Source organism: Bos grunniens, chromosome 11 (assembly GCF_055505025.1).
Source record: "Bos grunniens cultivar Pamir isolate PY7600 chromosome 11, Bosgru_T2T1.0, whole genome shotgun sequence".
NCBI classification, from domain to species: domain Eukaryota; kingdom Metazoa; phylum Chordata; class Mammalia; order Artiodactyla; family Bovidae; genus Bos; species Bos grunniens.
Window position 1 is genome coordinate 9,277,420 of NC_141175.1, and position 15,789 is coordinate 9,293,208.

The 15,789-nt window shown below is 54.8% G+C and overlaps 1 protein-coding gene across 1 annotated transcript in view; it reads left to right on the forward strand.

The window, feature by feature from the left end:
• Positions 1 to 2,762: 2,762 nt before the first annotated feature.
• Positions 2,763 to 15,789, forward strand: part of ENG (endoglin) — a 31,992-nt gene continuing 18,965 nt past the window's right edge. Inside the window, exons 1-2 of the mRNA XM_086325001.1 lie at positions 2,763 to 3,174; positions 11,667 to 11,809. Of these exons, the coding sequence (XP_086181127.1) occupies positions 3,108 to 3,174; positions 11,667 to 11,809 (210 nt within the window). The 5' untranslated portion in view covers positions 2,763 to 3,107. The remainder of the gene's footprint in view (positions 3,175 to 11,666; positions 11,810 to 15,789) is intronic.

Sequence of the window (15,789 nt, forward strand, 5' to 3'; positions counted from 1 at the left end):
CATGCTTTTAATCAATGAATCTTAAGGACCAGAAGGTCCTCCTGGGCTCTGTGCTGGGGAAACAGTGGAGCAGAGACATCCAAGTCCCTGCCCTTGAGGGGCTTCTAGTCGAGCAGAGAGACTCACACAGCATGAGACTGGCTGAGGGCTGGGGGCGTCAGGGTGCTATGGGAGCTTTGGGGTGAGCCCCCTCTCCAGCCCTGGGTGCCTCTTCCTCCCTCCACCGGGCCCCTGGGCTCAGGACTCCAGGCCCTCCTTAGGTTTTTCTCTTCCTGGAAGTCACCCTCAAGCATGTCCTGGGTCCACCTAGGCCTATCCCACTTTCTAGAGAAACCCAGTGGGTCCTGCTTACCGTGTGAGAGGGGATGAATTAGCAGCATAAGGGTGGATGGGAGGGCGGTGTTTTCTTTTTTTTTTTAATATTTATTTATTTCACTGCATGGGGTCTTAGTTGCAGCACATAGGATCTAGCTCCCTGACCATGGATCAAACCCAGGCCCTCTGCATTGGGAACTTGGAGTCATAGCCACTGGGCCACCAGGAAAGTTCCTGGGAGGGAGGTTTGAGAGGAGCCTCCCGTGGGGTCCCCGTTATGGCCTCAGATGCCCCAACACCCATTCTGGATAACAATCCCCCTCACCTAGGGCCATCTGTCCTCTCCAAGCTCAGATGGGAGCAGACGGGAAGGAGCAGAGCTTGGAGCCAGGCAGCCCTGGGGTCTCCAGCTGGGGTCACTCAAACCTCAGGGAGCCTCAGCTTCCTCCTGTGTTTCTGGCGTGACTGAGGGGATCCAGAGCTGACAGAGGAAGGCCTAGGGTGGGGCCTGAGAGAGGAAGAGTTCAGCTCTGGGGGGACTGGAGTAACTAACTGTCGCTGGGGCATGGACTCTGCCTGGGGGAACCTCACAGGCACCCAACCTTCCCCCAATGGAGCCACCTTGTGCCTGGTGATACCCACCTCCCCATCCCTGAGGCTGCAGGAAAAGGCCGAGAAACAGTCACTCTCAGGGGTCTCCCTCTGCTCTGTCACAGCCTTCCTGGCCTTGCTGGACTGGGATGGGTCTCTGGTGACCCGAGACCCGAGCCTGGCCGGGCACGGAAAGCGCAGCCGCAGGGCTGGGCGAGCAAACCTTCCCCCACCTCCACCCAAGGAGCCACACCCGCCCTTCCTGCCCTGGGGGTCAGCTCCTGCAGACACAAACACGCTCCACTCGGCCCCCGCTTTGTCCGGAGGCAGCCAGGGCTCCCACCTTCTCCTTCTTCCCTGGGCCTTGGTTTCTCCATCTGTGACCAGGACAAGTGTAAAGAGGAAAGCCCCTGGCTCTGTCCCCACTGTGGGATGGAAATTCATCTTCTCCAAGCCCACTCTGCCAGCACCCTCTCTCCAGAACCCTCTGTGACTCCCGAGGCCTTCAGGATAAAGTCCTGGCATTCAAGGCCCCCCACTCCCTGGGACTTCCCTAGTGGTCTGGTGGTTAAGACTGTGCTCTCAATGCAGGAGTCCCGGGTTCGATCCCTGGTCAGAGAACTAGATTCTCACATGCTGAAACTAAAAATCTCTCAAGCTGTAACTTGAAGATCCTTGCTGTAACAAAGACTGAAGTTCAGCATACTGCAACTGAGACCCAGTGCAGATAAATTAAAGTAAAAACTGCCCCACTCCCAGAGCAAGGCCAGAGTCTGCCTCTCTAGGTCTCTTGTCCCCACCACACCCTTGCTTGACCTGCGGCCGTCAGGCCACTTCGTGCCTTTGTGTCTTTGCTCAGGCTGGTGCCCAGCCTGACATGCCCTCCTCACCCCCTTTTCTACCCCCTCACCCCAACTCGCCCAGACTTCCACAGGCCAGACCTAAACGTTCCCTCCTCCAGGCAGCTCCGGCTTCCTCCTCTGAGCCTCCTGGGGCTGATCCTAAAGTGCTACCCATGACTAGCATCAAGGCGGACATGTAGTTGGTGCTAACTGTTTGCAAATGAAAAAGGAACAGTTCTGGGACTGTCTCCCAGGCTCAGGGAGTGTGATGGGCAAGCCCTTTCTGAGTGCCGGGCCCAGAGCTCCGTGCTAGGGCACCTGGACCCACGGAAATCTCGCAACCGCCTGGCGAGGAAGGCATTGTTGTACCTGCTTTATTTCCAGGGCGACTGTGTGGCAGTGGGCTTGTCCCCGGTCCTCTCTGGGCCCTGAGATCTCAGCCCCAGCTGCTGCACTGTGCCAATTTTGAAGCGTTGCTCCCCTATCCTGGGCCTCAGGCTCCCTGCTTACAAAACAAGGGAACGCCAGCCCAGTGTCACACTTAGGGAAACCAATGTTAGTGCCCGACGAGACCTGTTCAAACTCCAGCTCCACCATCTTCTTGGGTCAGTGATCACATCTCATCAAGCCTCTGTCCCCTCATCTACAAAACGGGGACAGTGAGTTCACGGAGCTGAGTTCCCCATGAAGTTCCAGGCCTTGGCCAGGCCTGGCCCCTGATGGTACCCCTTGGTGGGCTGTTAGGATGATTCTTTTCATCTGCCCCCCGGGCTTGCCAGATGCACCCCACTAGCCAGCCGTTGGAGAGGGTGGGATGGGAGGGTGGGGCATGTGGGGAAACGAACCTGGAGCCTGGGTCCTCCCACCCCACTGCCCCCCCCACACACACACAAACACCCCCGCCCCAGGGCCCCCCACCCAGCGACAAAGCCCGTGGCACTTCCTCTCCCCGCCTGGCAGGCCGCCTGGCCCGGCCCCTTCTCTAAGGAAGCGCATTTCCTGCCTCCCCGGGCCAGGCTGGATGAGCCGGAGCTCCCCATAGCTGACGGTCAGACCCCAGCCTCCATCTGTATCCACAGGCCAGGACTGCAGTCGCCACTGCCACCGTCCACAGAAGCCCTGCAGCCTCTCACCGCTTAAGGCTGGCCCAGCAACCCCCTGGCCTGGCCCCACGCTCCCGTGCCCGCTTCTCCTGACCCCTCGGCCGCCACCTCAGAAGGCTGGAGCAGGGACGCCGTCGCTCCAGCTGCCTGCTGCCCTTGGGTCCCTGCGAGAGCCCACGCCGGCCCCCGCACCCGTCCGCAGCCCTGCCCTTGGACACCGGATAAGGCCCCGCACGCAGACCCCCGGAAGGACAGCATGGACCGCGGCGTGCTCTGCCAGGCCATGGCCCTGCTGCTGGTCGTGTGCAGCCTCGGCCCCACAAGTAGGTGTCCAGGGACCCGGGGAGGGGGTGACTGGGCCCCCAGGGCACAGACCAGGCCCCGAGTGTTCCCGGCCTCCTCCCTCTGTCCCAATTCGCGCCCAGTGGAGCTGTCCTGGGGTCGGGGGGGTTCTGGACCACCTGAGACAGATGTCACAGGGTGACCAAACGTCCTGGTTTGGCAGGATGAAGAACTTTCCATCCTAAATGACTCGGGCAAACAGTGATGAGTTATTTACCTTAGCTCTGGCCTCCAGCTACGTCCAGTTTCTCCCCAGGAAGCCCAGGTCCTAGAGTGCTGTGCAGCCCCTGGCAAGTCCCCTACCCTCTCTGGGCCTTAAGTTCCTCATCTGAGGCATGGGTGGGATGGGAGGGTGCACGGTCTCAGAGTCAGAACCTGGGCTCTGGGTTCAGATCTCCTGTTGTGTTTCCTCGTGGTGTGATATTGGGGGACTGCCTTCGGGCCGCTGAGGCGAGTAGAGGGTGATAAGAGAAGCCCCCTCGGGGAAAGTCAGTGGCAAGCTGGTTTCTGTTTGTTGTGGTTTTATGATTACATTCCTCCTCCTTCACCTTCCCCGGGGCCTGTGAGCGGCTCCCAGAACCCTTCTGACTGGGTGCTCCCTCCGCTTATACCCAAGAAGTGTGCAGAATAGGGGCACAGCCCAGACTAGGGGTTCAGCCCGGGGGCTTCTCCAGGTGGTCATGGCCTCTGCGACCTTTTGAAATGACCAGACGAGAGTTAGCGAGGAGTCGGGGACCCCGGCCCCTCATGCCACTCTCCTTGGGCCTCTCTGTGCCCTGCCCCTCATTTATTTGAAGCCCCCAGAAAGCCCTGTGGACACCCCCTCACCTCGGGCACATCCAGGACCTCCTTAAGGGGTAGGGGAGGGGGGTGAGAATGGGAACAGAAGCAATGATGATCACCCCCTCCCTGCCCTACCCTGTCGTTATTGTTATTTAGTCACTCAGTCGTATCTGACTCTTTGCGACCACGTGGACTATAGCCTGCCAGGCTCTTCTGTCCACGGGATTTCTCCAGGCAAGCATACTGGAGTGGGTTGCCATTTCCTTCTCCAGGGGATCTTCCCTAGTCAGGGATCGAACCTGCGTCTCTCTCTGTCTCTTGCTTTGCAGGCAGGTTCTTTATCACTGAGCCATCAGGGAAGCCCCTAACTCCAGCCAAGGCATTTTAAGGTCCCTAATCCTGGGTCTCTAAGCTCTTCCCACTGCCTCACTGACAATACAGGAAACCGAGTCTAAGACATTAAGTGATCCAGCAGGGTTTCGCCCCAGGCCTGTGGCTCCTTTGAGCCACAGGATCACTTGGTCCTGATCAGGGAGTGATATGGCAGCTGCTCTCCATAAGCTCCCAATTATCTTCCAAGACGGCTGTCTCTATCACCCCATTTTACAGGAGGGGAAGTGGAGGTTCTGACCTGCTGAGTTCACACAGTTCCGACAGAAGCTGTACCTGAACTCCACGATAGGCCCCCGGCCATCTTGCCTTTCTCCAGCCTCCCCCACTTTCTAGTTTGATAACACTCTCTTCCTCTAGGTCATCAGAGAAAGACCCTCGCAGCTCTTTAGGGTCGGGTTTTATAGGATGGAAGGCAGTGGTGTGCTGGCAAAGAGTCAACAGTGGGTTGGGAGAGGTGGGTGAGGGCAGGGGGGGTTAATGTTTGTTAATATTCATGGTGTCAATGTTCCCACCCAGCTGATTTCAAGCTATCAACTCAGCAGACTTGGAGTTGGGGCGGCTGCACCATAATAAAGCTTTATCTACTATTTCCACCACCCAGATATGACAGACATAGATAACCTCAAGAACACAGATAATATAAGCGGAATAAAATAATTAGGGGTTTATGACTTTCAATACAATAGTGTACATTTGATATATATTGCACATAAAATATGTGATTTATTTAATTATAAGCTTATAAAATTTAATTTTTAATTATGGCTGTGTTTAAGAGCCAGTTGGAAAAACTCCTGATAACGTATTAATCTGCTCCTGCTGGAAGGTGCTGGCACACCAGCTGTCAAAATAGGATCAAAACAGGTCCCCAGATGGATCCAGCCTTCTGGGAACACAACTTGGCAGAACCTTTCAAAGGGCACCCCTTGAGCATAGGGCTCAAGGGCATTCCAAACCCATCCGACCCAGCTCAGTTACTGGCTGGTAAACTGAGGCCCATGGAGGGCAGATGGGGACCAGGACCAGGACCAGGATGTGGAAGCCAGATCTCCACGCCAGGGGAGGGGGTGTGGGTGCTAGTGACCCAGGCATCCTCATTCAAGCTGAGGGGGGTCAAAATTGGACCAAAACAGGTCCCCAGATGAATCCAGCCTTCTGGGAACACAACTTGGCAGAATCTTTCAAAACCCTAACTTATGTAACATCCTTGCCTTCAGAAGTCAGCCCCAAGGCCTTACTTGCCCAACTCAGTAAGGATGTATGGTCCGTAGGTGCCTGTAACAAAAGCCAGGCAGTGTCCACCAGCCTGGGCTCCATGACATGGCTGACTATGTACTGGAATCTCACATAGCGGTTACCAAGAAAAAGCTATTCCCAGATCTACACTGTTGTGGACATCTGTCTGGGACACACTGTCAGATGCTCGTACAGTACTGACTCCAGTTCTATAAGAATAAAATAGCAGTAACACACACTCTGAGCTTCCCAAGTGGCTCAGCCAGTAAAAGAAACTGCCGGCCAAATGCAGGAGACAGCAGACTTGGGTTTGATCCCTGGGTTGGGAATATCCCCTGGAGAAGGAAATGGCAACCCACTCCAGTATTCTTGCCTGGAGAATCCCATGGACAAAGGAGCCTGGAGGGCTACAGTCCAGGGGGTTGCAGAGTCAGACACGATTGAGCACATATGCAATGTACCATATGCACAAAGAAAACCCCAATGTCACTGCTCTTTAGCACCAGGTTCTTCTAGAGGATCTTCACTTTCTAAAACATCCTTTCCTGTCATGTTGGAATTTCTTTTAAGAGCAAATATGTAGATTTTTTTTAAAGCAATTTAACCATATAGTCACTAGAGTCTGCTCCTCAAAGAAAACAGATAAGAATGGGGGAAATGACCTCCCAGCTCCTTCTATTAATTTGGGCCTTGTTAGCATGCTGGTGTCTTTCTTACTGGCTATTGTCTAGCATTTTTCAATGCAAGTGGATCAAACTTGGAAATCTTACGTACACTTTTTATGTCCCAGAAGTTTTCTATGTTGTCATGTGGACTCCATGATCATGCCATTGTGGTTCTAGAATATTCTCTCCCTTAAACGTGCCATCTCATCATTTCCCTAATGAATCCTTTGTTGTTGAATACTTAGGTGGTTTCCCCTTGGGACCAGTTATAAATACCACTTCCAAGCACGTTTTTGGTACATGCATCTTTTCCTGTATTTTGGAGTATTTCACTTGGATAGAGTCCCAGAAGTGGAGGTGCTGGGGTTCGTGGCCCATGCGGGGTGGCTGGAATCAAAGAGTGTTTCCTAAGTGTGGGTAAGGGCTTGCTGAAAGACAGGGTAGAGGTGTGACTTGGCATCCCCTGAGCTGCTGGCCACCTGCGTGAGGGTCTCCCCAGCCCTGACCCCTGAGAAGGGGCTAGGGATGCAGGACACAGCCTACAGATATCCATCCCTAGAGTCTGCATTCGGGGCAGCTTCTCGTTTGCCAGGAGGAAAGGTAGGTTGGAGCAGGAGCTGTGTGAACCAGGAGACAGGGGTTCCCTGGGACAGTGAGGGCAGGACCATTAATTAAGGTTCTCACTTCGGCCAGATAGTTGGTAACACTAAACCCCAGAGGGAGAGAAAGAATCTATCTCAATTTCTTATGGGCACCATTAGGTCAGTGCTGGACCCTTGGAGGACAAAGAGCCTAATGAGGAATCAGGGTGAGCGGGAGGGGCCGCCTCTTCTGTGTCTCCAGTGCATCAGGCAGCCCTTTGTCTCTATACCCAGATTATGGATGAGGAAATCAAGGCTCAGGACTAGTGACAGATCCAAGCTGTCTATTGAACTCAGCTTCTTTTCCTTGTACCATAGGTGGCCTGGGTGGCTGTGGGAGGCTTGGAATACTGATCGTTCTGGTTCTGGAGCCCCTTCTTCTAGCTCCAACCCCAGCTTTGGGGCATCAGCTCTGGAGGCTAAAGAGAACCCTCATCCAGGGCTAAACTGACTTTAATACTTGTGACAAAGGTGGAGATGAAGGCCAGACCACTGCTCTAGGCCTGTTATGTGTACTATCAGACTTAACCTGCACAAAAGCCCGATGAAGCAGGCTCTCCTATTAGCCCCAGTTCACAGCTGAGAATTCTAGGGCGCTGGCAGGTGAAGGAATTTGCCTGAGTAACACAGCTCAGAAATGAGTAACAGGAGCTCGAGCCTGGGACCTAACCATACACCATAGTGCCTTGGGGAAGACAGTGAGGTTCTCTGTTGCCAAATCATCTCACCCCACACATTAGGTTTCTTTCCTGCACCTATAGTGGGTCTCTCACCTAGAGCACAGCTGGATGGGTTCTGATGAGATTTTCCCCACAGGGTTTTGAAGGATGAATAGGAGTTGAAAAGCAGTGTTCAGGGAGAGGGCACAGAAAGGGCAAGGAACAAGGTATGTTTGATGAAAACGTTCACATCCCCCCTGATGGACATAAATAACTGACAGAGACTGCCAGTTCCTGAGCAGGAATCCTGCTTAGCACCATGCATGGGTCAATTTACCAATGTTTCCACCAACTCACTGAGGAAGGTATTTTGACTACAACCACTCCATTTTACAAATAATAGCACTGAGGCATGGAAAGGAAGCTGGAAAGAAGCAGAATCAGGATCTGAAACTTCAACATCTCTTGATCCCCGCACTTTATTTTTAAAAATTTTTTAATTGCAGCAGTGGGATCTTTAATTGTGGCATGGGAACTCTTAATTGCGGCAGGTGAGATCTAGTTCCCTGACCAGGGATCAAACCTGGGCCCCCTACACTGGGGGCTCAGAGTCTTAGCCGCTGGACCACCAGGGAAGTCCTGGATCCTGGTACTTTTTAACTCCACTCCAGGCTGTGGAGGGTGGCCTTAAGCCAGAGACATCAGCAGCCCAGGACAGACTGGGGAAAGGAGTGCTGAGGTCTTGCTGGTGGCCAGGCCCAGGGAGCAGTGGTTGGGCTGGACGCAGGGAAATCTTTGAGGCCGTGGTTGGATCCTGAAAGGAGCAAAGGGTGACTGGGTGACTGAAGAAGAGAAAAAGCAGAAAAGACCTCTGTCAAAGAGGACCTGCCCTGGTTTCATAGAATGATCACGGCCTCTGTGTCCAGAACACTTACTGCATACCAGGATCTGTACACGGGTTACCTCATGTAGCTAACACAGCCTGTGCAGTGGGTGCTGGGTGCTAGAGCTGGACGGTCTGGGTTCCAGTATGAACCCTGCCGCTTAACAGCTGGGTGCCCTCAGGCAAATTCTTGCTGTGGTTGTTCAGCTGCTCAGTCATGTCCAACTCTTTGCAACCCCAAGAACTGCAGCACGCCAGGCTTCCTTGTCCTTCACTATCTCCTGGAGTTTTCTCAAATTCACGTTCATTGAGTTGGTGATCCCATCCAACCATCTCGTCCTCTGTCAGCCTCTTCTCCTGTTCGCCCTCAATCTTTCCAGCATCAGGATCTTTTCCAAATTCTTGCCTCTCCCTACTCTTTGGTGTCCCCCTGTGTCAAATGGTCATAATAACAGTCCCCATCTTGTAGGATTGCTGCACGCATCAAATGAATGTACTCATGCAAAGCCTCTAAATAGTCCCTGATGCCCAGGAAACATGATGGCAGCTGTCTTGCAAAGGGGGAAGCTGAGGCTCAGAGAAGTTAGGCTCTTGCTCATGCTGACCAGCTGTCCAAGAGGCAGAGCTGGGATTTTGCTCATACCGTCCAGCTCCAGAGCTGGTTTTGCTGACCGTTACGCTCTTGGCCTCCCTAGGTGCTTGGGGTGGCCATTTGGAAAGCCCTGAGGTGGCTGTGCGCTCGTGGGTGGGGCAGGAGAGGGAGCAGACAGGGCTGGAGTGGTGGCTCCCCAGTGCTGGGTCTCTCACTCACCCGGTCACCCGGGCCCCCAGCGGCGCCTCCTCCAACCCAGGTCCCAGGAGTTTCCCTTGGTGCCAGGGGATTGTTTTCAGCTTTGTCTGGGCCCGCCTCCGGCTCCGGGAGACAGGCCCCGGGCGTCACACTCCCTCCTGTCTCCCCATTCTCGTCTGCGGGGTGGGGGCGGCCAGGACTCGAAAAGGCCCCAAAATAAATGGACCTCTTATCTGATCTCCCAGCCTGGCCTGTTATCTGATCATTACATAATGGCCAGGCCTGTGGCCTCTCCCGCTGACGGCATGGAGGAGGTGGCCCCAGGCGGCCCCAGCGATCTGGGAGGAACTGGGGTTCCTGGAAGTCTGGGGAGGGGGCAGGGAAAGTCTGAAGGAAGGAGGAAGGCGCTGGGCTAATCTGCAGACCAGACCCCAGACTGCGAGGGGAGAGGTAGGTCTGAACCCAGCCCGGTCAGCTGTGTGTGCTGTGTGACTCTGGACATCCTGCATCTCTGGACTGCAGTCTCCCATCTCTACAGGAGGACTAAGCAACAGCCAAGAAGCCTGTGCTCACTGACAGGGTCAGGGGGAATGTGGGGAGCACTGAGGGGCTTAGTGGGTCCCCAAGTAGTGGGGACAGCAGCAAAAGGTACCAGCCCTTGAGTCTAGATGAGCCTGAAACACCAGTGACCTCCCTCTCTGAGGCCCCGCGCCTGCAAGCTGTCCTGTCCCAGCACTTCACCACCCACCTGGGACCAACTGTTCTTTTCCAATGGCCAGAGTCAATCAAAGAATTAAAATCAGAAGAATGACCTCTGCTGTCCAGCGCTTAAGACTCTGTGCTTCCACCGTAGGAAGTGCAGGTTTGATCCCTGATTGGGGAGCTAAGACCCTACAGGCTGTGCGGCGGGGCCAAAAAGTAAAAACAGCAACAAACAGCCATACGCCTTGTCTCATGGAGTCCTCTCAGTCACCTGTATGGTTTTGTGGATTCTATTCTTAGTGTCCTTTTACCAGTGAGGACACCGAAGCCCAAAGTGAAGTAGTTCACCAAAGCCACATAGGCTAGTAAGCGTTGGGCCTCCTCAGACACAAACCCAGGTCAGCCTGGTTCCAGGGACCCTGGCTTTCAAATGCCCTATTCCACAGGCACTCTGGGGTCCCTGGCACACAGGACAGGGCCAGGGCGAGGACTTCTAAGCCAAACGTTCTTGTCCTGAACTTATCCTTCCCAAGTGGTTGCTGGCGGGTGGTGTGTGTGGGGGTGTGGGGCGGCCATCTTATGTCCTTCTCTGACCTCTGGGGGTCCTGAGCCAACCAGTGGAAAGTTGGGCAAAGAGACCGGGTTAAGCCAAAGCCAGACCAATAGCCCGGGATTCGGAAGAAGCCTCCCTCCCCCCATCCTCTGGGCTGGCGTCGGCTGGACGTGCGGCCAGGCCCTCCGCGCCCATCTTTGATCTCCAAGAAAACAGGAAGTGAGCGCGACAAGATGGAGACACAAACTTCCAAACAGTCTCCCCTTCTCTGTCCTCCTTCCCTCCTCCGGAGCCCCCCCCTTCCCCGGCACATTCCTTCAGACGAGGTGTAGGGGCCTCATTTCCTCTTCCTCCTCTGCTGGGTCGGGGTGAAATTCCATTCCCTTCCCTCAGGACCTGCGTTTCCGGGCAGCAGGCTCTGCGGCCTACTCCGGCCCTGCCCTCTGAACCTGGACTCGCTCTCTCCGCCGGGGCCAGGAGACTCTCAAGCCTCCTTGAGGCTCACGAGGGGAAGTTTTGCCTCCTGATCCTTTGGAGCGAACCAGTCGAGAGGCTTGGGTGCGTGTACATGTGGGCCCTGCCACACCATTAGCGTTGCCGCGTGTAGCAAATGAAAATATAGGATGCCCAGTAAAATTTTAATTTCAGATAAACACTGAAAAATTTTTAGTCTAAGTATACCCCATGCAATGTTTGGGATATGCTTATACTTTAAATACGTATTTATTTATTCAAATTTGGACGTCCTGCATTTTATCTCTTGACCCTATACTTACTAGCACTGGGACCTCAGGTAAGAGATTTTTCATTTCTGAGGCTCAGTTTCTTCATCTGTGGAATGAATGTGATGATATCTACCTTGGGTTGGGAAGATCCCCTGGAGGAGGAAATGACACCCCTCTCCAGTATTCTTGCCTGGAAAATTCCATGGGCAGAGGAGCCGGGCAGGCTCCACGGGGTCGCAATGAGTCAGACACGACTGAGTGACCAAGCGCACACACACACACACACACACACACACACATACACACACACCTTGGAAAGTAGCTGTGAAGATGTAAGAAAGACCTTAAACAGTGCCAAGCATCCAGTAGGCATTCGGAAAGTGGGAGCAGTTGTCACCACCTTGTTCTTAACTTGTCCCTCTCCCCACTGTGATCTCCCACAGGTCTTGCAGAAACAGTCTACTGTGACCTACAGCCTGTGGACTCCGAGGTGACATACGTAACAAGCCAGGTTTCTGAGGGTTGTGTGGCTCAGATCCCCGATGCCACCCTAGAAGTCCACGTCCTCTTCTTGACGTTCCTAGGGGTGAGTGCCCGATGGCAGGGTCGGGTGGGGACCCAGAGGATGGTCCAGGGCCAATGAGTTGAGGACTCAGTCCCTGGGGTAGTGGGCTGAGTCCTCACCAGGGATTCTGCCAGGATAGTGACATGGGCATCTCACAGGGCTTGTCAGCAGAGGCATTTCTGGTGGTAATCTTCTTCTTGTGGCCCCTGAAACCGTTAGGTTGCCCTGCACTTGTGCAGTGATAAGACAGTGCCCAGACCACCAATATCGGGGGGAGTGGCCTGCTCCTCACCACGCTGCCTGCCACAAGGACTGTGGGCCTTGATAATCCCCAAACCGCACAAGACCCAGGTGGGAAGGGCTGGGTTTGGCCAGCAGAGGAGCAGAAAAAAGCCAGGCGAGTGGTTGTTTGTGCACCTCCGGTGATGGGGAGCTCACTTCTTCTCAGTGGATACGGCTTTGCTTCTGGCAGCCTTGACCTTGAGAAAGTGCTTCCCTCCCTGGAATATCACTCATCAAACTCCTATGACCGGGTCAGGGTCTGGAAACTGATGATGTCATCTCTGAGACTCTCCTCCCCTTACCAAGAAGACCCACCACGAGTTTGTCTAGGTCCCTCCTGATACTAATAACACATTTATTGAGCACTTACTGTGTGCTAGGTACTGTGCTAGGCCTACTAAGTGTTGGGAACAGAATTAAGCACCTTACATGTATTAAGCCTCTTGAGGGCCCATCTGTCAGGGGTCTGTCTCCCCATTTTTCAGAGGAGGGACCCGTGGCAGGCCAAGAAAGGTGAAGCAATATGTCTGAGGTCCAAGTTCACTAGATCCCTGGAGACTCCAAACTAGGCCGTCCCCTGGATTCCCCAGTGGATCTGTGTTCAGGGGGCACCTGGCCCTCCTGGGCTGATGACCACACCTGGCCCATGCAGCCTCAGGTCCTGATAGCGATTTAGTGGTGTCAGCTTGGGGTGAACTTGTGGTCCCTGAAACTGTTAGGCTGCCCTGCATTAGTGCAGTGATAAGATGGTGCCCAGACCACCAATATCGGGGGGCCCTGCTCCCCACCACCCTGCCTGCCACGAGGACTGTGGGCCTTGATAATCCCCAAGCTCCAGATAGAGCCAAACACGTTATGTGCTTTTGATAGCCATTGTAATTTTTTTTTTTCAAGTTTGGTAATGATAGGGAAAATGAGATTGCCCTCTGCGAGTTCATTTTTTTTGTTCGGATATTCAGGTCTCGGCGCCTCACCTGGGTGGCTGGGATGCGCCCAGCCCCAATCACTCAGCCGTGGGCCAGAGTCAGAGAAGGCTCCTGGCCAAGAACCCAGGGCCATGGGAAACATGTGCAGACAGACAGCCAGGACCCAGGTGACTGGAGCTTTCTCAGGGAGCACAGGGCTGCTATGGGGTTAGGCAGGGCTTCCTGGAGATTGCAAGAACGCTAAGGATGGCCAGAGCTCACAGACTGAAGGAGGCCGTGGGGCTGAACCGAGGACGCAGTGAGTGGACAGAGTGAACGCACAGGCAGGGAGGCGGGCCTCGTTTGGGGTCAGCATCACATGGCTTGCTGTAGCGTGAGCATCCATTTCTCCTCGGGGCACAGCTGGGGAGATTGACAAGGCCCAGTTGCCACAGCAAGCGGCCTGGTCTTCATCCTGTGAACAGTGACAGTTGTTGGAGGATTTTTAGGTGCATGACAAGATGCTGCTGTAACCTGTCATCCTAAACTCATGACAACAGAATCTCCTTGTCACTTTCTGCCTCTACCAGAGAACTCAGTCCATGGAGTGTCCAGCTTTTAACTCAAGGAGCCAGGCTGTAGGCTCCAGGACTGTTGAGCCTGTTTGTTTGAGGGGGTGATGGAAAGCGCTGGGGTTTGGGAGATGGGGGGCCCAGTTCTGCATCCACCACTGGCCAGCATCTCATATCACACTGGGCAGGCAGGGGGCTCCTTCTCTCCAGGCTCCAACAGCAGACACACATTTCTTGGGCTCAGGGACTCACCAAAGAGTCATGGAGTAGTTGCATCTGGTCCGGGGCCTGATGTGCACCAGTGACTGTGTATACAAATGAATGAATGAATGAATGTATTGCTATGTGACCTGGAAGGTCAAGAACATGGGCTCTGAAGCAAGATTGTCTTTGAACTGAACCTCACCCCTTATAGGGGCGTGACCCTGGGCCATGTCTCCAAGCCTTGGCTTTCCATAGGAAACATGGGGTGATGACCAAAACTACCTCGTAAGGAGGCTGCGAGAATCCAGGGGGGCAATGCAGGCCACATACTGAGCATGGTTCTGCCGAAAGCCGCTACTTAACTTACAGTAGCTGCGCCTGTCACAGCATCTCCTCTGTGGGGTCTACATCTCTCATGTCAATACTCTCATTCGGCCTGACATGCTACAATGTACCAAGCATCTTCACATCACTCAACTAATTGGATCCGCACAGGCAACTGCTACCAGGTGGCTGAAGCAGGGTCTGTGAATGCACTTGCAGAGGGGTAGCTGAGGTCTAGCCTCCTGGAGCTGGATGCTCGTGGCTCTCTTGCCCCAAGAGAGCCCACAGTCCCATTGGACCTACTACAGTAACACTGAAAGAACTGTGGTTTCCCTGGGAGGTACCTTCCTCACCAGGCAGCCGCCAAGAAGGGGATCTCCAGTCCAACAGTTTCCCACAATCAGTCCTCGCCAGGTGCCTGCTCTGTGTCCAGCCTGTGTGGGGCACTGATGGTGCAGAGACAAAGCAGCACTAGCCACGGCCCTGGAGGCACTCGCAGGAGAGGCAGAGGTGGGCCTCGGCAAGCCCTGGTACTGAGTGATGGACTTGGCAGTGGAGGGAAGGGGGTGCCAGGGGCTGTGGGCCCCGGGAGGATGATCACTGAATGTGGAAGGAAGGGGCAGTAGGGAAATGACTCTCAGCATCGAGCCAGACAGAGGGGCGTCAAGGGCATTCCAGGCAAAGGGCATTGCCTGAGCAAAGGCCTAGAGGCAAGAAACATGAGCTGGCAGCGGTGGCGTGGGTGGAGGCTGTCTCAGCAACCAGCCCAATCCCTCCCGACCTATGGCTGCCTTCTGCAAACCCTGGCACAGAGAAACAGTTTCCCGTCCATCCCCGCGTGGCCTCTGAATCCTCAGATTTCCTGTGGGTGGGCGGCACATGAGCTGTGGCGGCCAAGAGCCTCGGGAAAGAGAGGTTCAGGGTGTGTGTGTATGGTGTGTGTGTGTGTGTTCGGGACATTTGCAGACAGACGAGGGGGCCACTGGGCAGGGGCTCTATCTCGCTGGGTCCCCAAAGGGCAGGCCGGAGCCTGGATTCCGGGAGGGGGCCCGGGGTCACATCCTGACCCGTGGAGACAGGAAACCGGCCTGGTGTCTCAGCGGTTCCCGTCAGGCCGACTGCACTGATCTGCTATCCTCCTAACAAACCTCAGGCAGCCAGGGCACAGCCAAGACAGCCGCTGATTCACCCCGCTTCTGGGCAAACTCAGGGAGCTGACGCCACCTCACCACCCCCAGGCAGATGGAACTCACAGGTCTCTGATGCTGATTGCCTCCTGCCAGAGGGGCAGATGAGGTTGCTCAGGCAGAGGGAGGGCAGGGGGCCCTAGGCTCCTCTAGGCCACCCTGTGAAGGAAGGGGTGTGGAAGGCAATGCAGCCCTCAGACTTAGGCAAAGAGGCCCCTGCCTGGGACCTACAACATGTAGCCCCTCTCTGGCCCTTTTCCAGTTGCACCCCTCTGCCATCCCTCCCCAGCCCCTGCCCTGTGTACCCAGGACTCCAGAATTCCCTGCCCAAATGCACTGAGCCTCCTCCTAGGATTGGTGGGGCTCCTTCTTGTCCTTTCCTCTAGAGGGGACACTGCGTGGCTGGGTTTAGCTCCCCCAGATCTGAGGGCTACATGAGGTTACTAAGAGTGGGCATCGATGGTGCAGAGAGAAAACAGACCTGGCCTTTGCCTGGAGCCACTCCTGGAGGAGGCAGAGGTGGGTGT